Genomic DNA, 8,485 nt, shown 5'->3' with positions numbered 1-8,485 from the left:
TTGACCAATCAGAAGCAGTTATATAATTTAGCCCTTTCGTTAGGCGCGAAGATCGAGGGTTCTTTACATCAAGCTGTACCAAAACGTGCAACACTTTGTCCTTGAAATTTGCTTGAAATGGGAAAGAAAAAGGGCAAGGGAAAACGTGAGACAGATGAAACTACCGAACCTGTACCCACAGGAGAAGTTGAAGAAGAGTACGAGGTGGAAAAAGTCATGGACAAGCGAGTTATAAATGGTGGCATCGAATACCTTCTAAAATGGAAAGGTTATCCAGATAGTGAGAACACATGGGAATCAGAAGAGGGCTTACAATGCCCGGAATTAATAGAAGAATACGAGAAGAAAAAGAAAGCAAGCTCGAAGCGTAAAGATAGCACCAGGTAACCTGCTCTTTGATTCTCTCAAAGCATGTTCAAGCAGTAAACTACCACCGGGTAGTACAACGAACGCGAAATGAGGGAATGTAATAAACGCGGAATCCTATATTAAGCGGTAAAATGAATCTTTAAAATGAACAAACAAAATAAAGAGATTCTAGTAAAATATACATGTATATATTTAAGTTTCTCACAAGTTTATAATAGTCGAATTACTAAGTTATTTGGAAAAAATATGATCCCGATGACCCCACTCCAATCTCTATTACATTACGATCACAGTAGCTTCATATTATTTTCCATCTTTATTCTGCAGTCACGTCTTTTACAATCGCTACTAGTCGTAATCAAGTTATTCACAATAATTGATAAACTCTAGCAATATGAATTCCAAAACGAACACTGGTGAAACTTTCCAAAACACTCTGGAGACTGGTTACCAAAAAAAATGTGTCATGACGGTCAAATTATATATCGTTTGAAAACCCTTGATGTGTAGACACCACTGTGTCCAGTGTAACACGTATCTCTCTTCTCTCCCTTTTTTGGGAGAGACTAGTGAAATGCTTGACACAGCAACTGTTTGTGGTCTGATATTAGTGCAGATTGCAAATTTATTACTTTTTGATAAGCAAGCAATATTTTGGACAAATCAGCATTATTCATTTCATCATTCAGCCATTCAGTGTCCTATGGGCGTTCGTCAAGATTTGTAAGGGGAGGGGTGGTAGAAATAACTTGGTTTGGTTTAGATAGGGTAAGTTTTTATATGGCAATTGACTGTATGGTAAATGTCTCATGGGCACAGGCTCCCTGTGCCCTTAAATTGTGGAGTGAAAATTATTACATTTCAGAATGCAATGTAATCGGTATAATCTAGTCCCCCTTGGCCTACATGTAACCGTCTATTTGCAGAACAAATCCTCTTAAGGTCTTGGTAAAGGTAAATTTGACACCACTGTTTGTTTTTGTTATTTTTGCAAAACCTGTATCAATAGTTCTTAAACTTTATTTGTGCAAAAACATTTTTTCCATAAATCACATTCTAAGACGGCTTAAATGGGCCTTTGCTGTTTCTCGTGACCTATTGACCGTGAATTCGCGCCAAATCTATGACTTTTCTAGCGTATTATTTTGAGGCGAGAACTTGAACTTGTCGGGCGTAACATTGTGTCAGGTTTTAAGATATCGCCTTCAAATTTTCGGGATCTGATAGATATTTATGTCATGTCATAAAGTGTGAAGAATTTTCAACTGAAGATCGCTTCTATAGCACTTTTCGTGTCCAAATTTTGCCAGAATGAGAGTCCCAACTTTGATTCGTGATATTTTGTAGACAGTGTCAAATAACAAAAAGTCCTCACACACTTTGTAGATCATCTATCTATTATTGAGATGCAATTACATGCAAGTGCATGCACAATAACGTGAAGGTGCATTATGCTCTAGAGTAAACTCCGTACTTTTGAGTTTGAGGCTTCAAAACTTGAACACGGAATTAGCTATTGCAAAAATAAAACTTGCAGGACATAATTCAATCTTTTCTTTGATATAAAGTTTGTACATGTAGTGAAAATTGCGGCGCTACAATATTTTTTTCCGTGGACACAGCGTTTACCTTTACCCAGACCTTAAAGCATCATAATGATAGGTATGGAAAAAGTCTTTTTTTTTCTGGCTGGCACAATCCTGGTGTAGTTTCCTGCTTTAAATCTTTGATACCTGTTGCTTATTTGAAGGTTTTATATTTTCTCTTATTTACTGCTCACATAATGATGCTTTTGGTTTCCAAGTGAAAAAGGTGAAAGCAAACCAAAGAAGAGAAAGGTGAATGCGTACGAGGAGCTGGGCATGAAAGCGGTGGAAGTGGAGGATGCCAGTAAGGATGATGTAGACCCCATTGCTGAGGGCTGGGAGGCGGATACCATCCTTGGTGCCACAGAGGTTGATGGACAGATCCATTTCCTTATACAATGGTAAGACTTGGTGTTTGTATCTGCCCCAGTTTTCTGTTAGTAAATGATCTGTCTGTTGTGTTTAAAGACTGCTTTGAAAAATTCTTAAGCTACAGTGCAAACCAAATATGTAAATTCCTGTGCAATACCCAATTAAACAACAAAAGATAAGGATGTGCTTGAAAGCTTGTTTTGGTTATTTAGGAAAAGTACGGACAGGGCCGACCTTATACCATCCAAGGTAGCCAACCTGAAGTGGCCCCAGATAGTTATCAAGTTTTATGAAGAAAGAGTAACCTGGACCCAAGGTGAAGGTGGCCAGGTATCTGCTAAATAGAAGGCATGGCTTGCCATCTGCCGACCACATGTGATACCCATCTATATAACCTGTTGCTAGTTAGTCTATGGCAAGGGAACATTCTGGTAAGGCCTTCTTTCCAAGATAACATGGCACATGGTGTTTTTACTTGCTGTGATTAAAAGATTCAAAGGAGCTCACAGTATTTTTCTTTAAAAGGGTACAGCTCTAGTTTGTTTTACTTTTAGAAGGTTTGGAATAGATAGTTATTCATGCAATAGCAAACACACATGTTGTGGATTATACATCTGCTAAAGTATGTATGTACTTGTAGTAAGGATGCTCTGTAGGCCTAGTAATCCTTGCTGAGGTGGGAATTGTCTTTTTCTCTGTATTGAGGCTTAAATCAATGTTTGTCATTTACATCATGTAATTAAGTGTGATAAGCAAACCAATATGAACTTCACATGTTGTGCCCTATTCTAAAGTCAAATACTGGATGACTCATGTATGACTATATCTAGCTCTGATATGCTTAACGCTTTTTATCCAATGTTTTTTGGCTCGATACTATAAGTTTCAACTGTTTTGTGCTCTTGTAAATGGCCTTGTAGTTTGCATCATGGGGTGCCTTTCAAAGGTCGTTAGACATAGTTTTATCTCTGTAAATACATTCCTCAGTATTACTGTTTTAACTACGTAAAAAAAATGTCATTGTATATCGTACATATAATAAGAAATTAGAACTTTATTTTTCTGTTTTCTTAATTAATATCATTCAGTTATTATAATTGTGTTTATTTGTGAAGATAATACTGTATAAATCAACTTCTAACAAACTGTATTTTAATAAATCCATTGATTTGACAGACGTCGTCCTTCTCATATTTTTCTAATCAGATACTCGACCAATCATTTTACCAGTAGACTGAACTTTCTTCTTCAATGCGCGGAATTCTTCTGCTGTGTATTGTTTCTTGTTATCCTGTTGATAACATTATTTAGATTGTTATTTTATTGACAGTCCTGGATTCTATTTGTTTTCACATGGAGCTTCTTCTTTTCTCAAGACTCCCTCTGTAATAAATTTGTTTCTAATAAAAACGACATAATAGCAGGCCTGGAATTATTGGGTTGGGTTGGGGGGCACTATACAGAAACATCAAGAAAACATTGGGGGGGGGGGGGGGGCAATGCTATGGCCCTGATCATTCAACAATGCATTGCATCGTTTTCTTTAGCATCGAGAGAAGATGAGGGGGCTGATGAACAAGTTATATTGCTGGCTAGGATGCTATGGCCCTGATCATTCAAAAATGCATTGCATCGTTTTCTTTAGCATCGAGAGACGATGAGGGGGCTGATGAACAAGTTATATTGCTGGCTAGGATGCTATGGCCCTGATCATTCAAAAATGCATTGCATCGTTTTCTTTAGCATCGAGAGACGATGAGGGGGCTGATGAACAAGTTATATTGCTGGCTAGGATGCTATGGCCCTGATCATTAAAAAATGCATTGCATCGTTTTCTTTAGCATCGAGAGACGATGAGGGGGCTGATGAACAAGTTATATTGCTTACTAGGATGCTATGGCCCTGATCATTCAAAAATGCATTGCATCGTTTTCTTTAGCATCGAGAGACGATGAGGGGGCTGATGAACAAGTTATTGCTTACTACAATGCTATGGCCCTGATCATTCAACAATACATTGCATCGTTTTCTTTAGCATCGAGAGACGATGAGGGGGCTGATGAACAAGTTATATTGCTTACTAGGATGCTATGGCCCTGATCATTCAACAATGCATTTCATTGTTTTCTTTAGCACCGAGAGACGATGAGGGGGCTGATGAACAAGTTATATTGCTGGCTAGGATGCTATGGCCCTGATCATTCAACAATACATTGCATCGTTTTCTTTAGCATCGAGAGACGATGAGGGTGCTAATGAACACATTATATTGCTTACTTGGAATTTCCCCACTTACCTTTTTGTTGCGCCGTTTCGAGTCGCTGCAAAAAAAACATTTCATAAATGACATAAAAGATCACATCTCCGTCGCGGCCTTTTCTTGATATGTTGTTCCTTTCCTGGAACCCCATCTACCGTGATGATTTGAATAGTTCACAGTATTTTTCTTTAAAAGGGCACAGCTCTAGCTTGTTTTTTTAGAACGTTTAGATTAAAATGGCTATGCACGAAATGGCTCACACAGGTTGGGTGTGCCATCTACCGTGATGGTTCGGGGCGCTCATTCGAATTATGACTTCACAACACAAGCTTATAGAAAAATTGTTACATAAACATTGTTATTATGTGTGCGAGCGTGCTATTGGCAATGCCGGCGTTGCTTGCGCGCAGTATTATAAGAGAGACTCATTTTCTGCTTCACCTTGGATCCAAACACAGCATACAATTGCTACTGATACATTGGCTCGTGTTTTTAGCAATAAAAGATATCCTTGTTTGCCTTACCCTTTTTTGCCATCCTCGCCGCCGCCGGTAGAAGGTGCGGTAGATGGTCTTGCAGGAACACTCTCACTCGTGCGACCACCTGTAGCTGGCGACCCGAGGGTCAACCTCTCGAGCAGCTTGCCTTTATTTACAGTGTTGGATTTTACAATGCCAAGGGATGTCACGGTTCTACCAACAGAAGCTAATGCCAACTTACGCTTTTTCCCGTGGTGCTTTGTCTTGTTAGTCTCCAATGTCACGGTTTTAGCCTTTTCTACCAAGAATTGATAAAGTGGTATCATTGATAGTCGATCCGCGCGCATTTTCAGTTTTGTAAGTGCAACTTTGCCTATCATCTTTAGCGTTTCAGGGTTACGCTTCACGGCCAGACGATGGAAGCTGGCCTTGTCCAGCTCGTAGCATTCAAGGGACTCCAAGCACTCGACGCTTGCACAGTACGCGGGCAGATCCAAGATCATCTCAATACCCCCAATGATGTCATTTTGACCAATCACAGCCACGCAAACGGTTCGTGCACGCAGGCGCCTCTCCATCGCTGCGTAACCTAGCAACTGACGCTTGCGACGTTTCTGTATCACGGTCAACATCTTGGCGACGTCTTCGTCGTCATCCTACAGACATATAGATAAACACTTTGAACGTCCCAATTCGACTCTTTTAATTGCAAAAGCGTACTTCAGTGAGGTACCCATAGTAGTTGTTTAGGGGAGGGGGCGTCATTTCGCGATTCTTTGAATAAGAAATAACCACATTTTTGTGACCGAGGGGTGGAAGGGAGCGAGCTGGTTCATGCGTTTCATCCCTAGCTGTGCCATACTGCAATAGTTTGCAAATCGCGTTTAATTTTGTCATTACCTTTGAATTGTGATCCTCTACTTGTATACCATGTTGCTTTCTCGCTGGTGCCTTTTTCCAAGCATGGAACTGGTTGGAGGCAATACTTGGCTGTAGGGTGACTCTTGCGAGGCCATCGGCAATGAAATACACACTCCCACATGGTTCGTTCTGGCGAACCACCATCGCCTCAAAGTTCACTCGATGCGCTTTTAAGTTTTCTACAAGCATTGTTTTCATTGTAGAAGGCCACGATGCAAATATTGGCGAGGTCTTAACAAATTCGACCTGGGTGAATGTAAAATAAACCCAAATAAATTTATGATTTTAAACATTTAAAAATCAATTATAGCTAAACATCCGCCCTCCACCTCAGATAGGAATTTTTAAGATAAATGTTTTATAAGCTATGGATGGGAGGAGCAAAAAAGGGAAGGGATATGCATCAACTTTACTATTGATAATGTTTCATTAGCTTAATGCATTTTGTAGGGGATATTGATTGTTGTTTATTGGCTAAATTTACGTGAAATCTTTTATTTTGGTACAATTTAAAGATTTATTTGATATTAATCCATATTTTTTTGAGTTTTTATTTAGCACGAAACAACTGTTTCCAACTCATTAACGAAGACATGCATAAAACCAACCTTTCTTTTCCATTCGCGGCTGTAATAGTAAAGGGAGCGCTCATAAAGCTTCTCGTCTATACTGATAAGCATAGTGGCCTCATCTGCGATGACTGTTGCATTGCGCTCTTTCCTCTCATCGACCATCACCATCTCGCCGAAGCTGCGCCCTGCGCGCAAAGAAGAAAGCTCTGCTCCAAACAGCAAGAGCCGTTCCTTATGGCTGCGCACGCTTTGTTCGTGATGGGTGGCGGCCTCTCCGTCACCATCCTGTTTGGCATACACAGATACACTACCTTTGAGTATGATGTAAAAGCTGGAATAGAAGAATGGAAAATATTGAGATCGCATCAATAACCACAGACATTAGTCTCCATAAAGAAACGCTCCATGTAGTTCATTACTAACAACAACAATTTAAACAATATTTATAATGATGATGATGTAATGACAAAAAAAATAATTATTATAATAACAACAACAACAATGATAACGATGATTATCAGAATAATGATGCTAATAATAATAATGAAATTATTGATAGTAATATTACCAGTTGCCTTTCTCGCCCTGTCTCATGATAATATTGTCTTTTCGATATCTCGTCAGAGTCACATTTTTTATTATATCCAGTAGTGCATCTGTAAAGATAAATTGGCGAAGGATACATTTATATTACAGTCCCACCCATCTTCGCTTTAGTGCAACGTCCATCGACCGAAATTAGATAAGGTGAGCCAACTTGTGAAGACAATTAAAGTTTACGACGACGCTGCTAGACAGCGGCATTACTCCAACGTGTTATGCGTAGATACAGCCCTGACTGAGTAGGAGTCCTTGAGCAACCCGCATGGAGAACGCAAAATTGTTTTACCATTAAAATTGCTGGCAAAGCAACCAACGCTCACTTTAACGTGATGTAGAAACCTTTTAAAAGAAAACAGATGGCTTACCGTCCTCAAGGAGTTTGAAGAGAGGGCTTCGTTGCCTGAACCAGCAAATAATATGTTCGAGATCGGCGTCATCGCGCTGTTCAGAAGGTTTCGACAGAATTGACTCAGCCAAGTCCCATATTATCTGCGTTAGAGGGTTTGCCATTTTTCTTAGCAAGAAACGCGTGCTTTACAAAAGTTTGCGATCGCGAAGGATTAGTTGTGACGTCACAATCTTCATCCATATTCCTGAAAGTGCGCGTGCTTGAGAGAATACGCGATCTATGCATGATTAGAGGGCAATACACCAACAACTGTCATTCGACTCTGTCAATTTTTTGTCTTTAATAAGACTTCTTCGGGGCAGACTGCTGGTTCACGGACACGACTATTTGGGCTTTTTGTATTTATTCATAATTAGAGTGCTTTACACGAATTTACAATGTACGACGTCACAATGTTCAGTGGTATTCTTGCAAGTGCGCATGTTCGATAGGGTGCGCGATCCTTGCACGTTTACATACATTTTTGTTTGTACAGCTCCTTTCAAACGAAGCGTAGTACGCATTGCGTGAAGCAGGGCTTTGGTGAGAGGGTAAGGGGTGCGAAGCAAAGCTTGGTTGAGAGGGTGAGGGGTGTGAAACAGGGCTTGGTTGAGAGGGTGAGGGATGTGAAGCAGGGCTTGAAGGAGAGGGTGAGGAATGTGAAGCAGGGTTTGGGTGAGAGGGTGACGAATGTGAAGCAGGGCTTGGGTGAGAGGTGTGTAGCAGGGCTTGGGTGAGAGGGTGTGGGATGTGTAGCAGGGCTTGGTTGAGAGGGTGAGGGATGTGAAGCAGGGTTTGGGTGAGGGATGTGTAGCAGGGCTTAGGTGAGAGGTGTGAAGCAGGGCTTGGGTTGGAGGGTGAGAAGCAGGGCTTGGTTGAGAGGGTGAGGAATGTGAAGCAGGGTTTGGGTGAGGGATGTGTAGCAGGGCTTGGGT

At 40.5% G+C, this 8,485-nt stretch overlaps 2 protein-coding genes across 2 annotated transcripts; one reads left to right on the top strand and one right to left on the bottom strand.

Moving 5' to 3' along the window:
* Nucleotides 1-13: 13 nt before the first annotated feature.
* On the top strand, nt 14-3,502 carry LOC5521174 (chromobox protein homolog 1). Its single transcript, XM_032366427.2, has 3 exons — nt 14-383; nt 2,174-2,356; nt 2,540-3,502. Exons 1-3 carry the CDS (start codon nt 118-120, stop codon nt 2,670-2,672), a joined length of 582 nt encoding a protein of 193 aa, XP_032222318.1. The 5' UTR covers nt 14-117; the 3' UTR covers nt 2,673-3,502.
* LOC5521175 lies at nt 3,362-7,742 on the bottom strand. The gene is made up of 7 exons (XM_001641045.3): nt 7,528-7,742; nt 7,128-7,215; nt 6,596-6,890; nt 5,967-6,233; nt 5,112-5,722; nt 4,624-4,648; nt 3,362-3,618 (listed from the first exon to the last, which is right to left on the bottom strand). The coding sequence occupies exons 1-7, from the start codon at nt 7,670-7,672 to the stop codon at nt 3,526-3,528; spliced, it is 1,524 nt and encodes a 507-aa protein (XP_001641095.3). The 5' UTR covers nt 7,673-7,742; the 3' UTR covers nt 3,362-3,525.
* Nucleotides 7,743-8,485: the final 743 nt, after the last annotated feature.

This window comes from Nematostella vectensis, chromosome 2 (assembly GCF_932526225.1).
Source record: "Nematostella vectensis chromosome 2, jaNemVect1.1, whole genome shotgun sequence".
In the NCBI taxonomy this organism is placed as follows: Eukaryota; Metazoa; Cnidaria; class Anthozoa; order Actiniaria; family Edwardsiidae; genus Nematostella; species Nematostella vectensis.
This window is presented reverse-complemented; position numbering and strand designations above follow the sequence as displayed.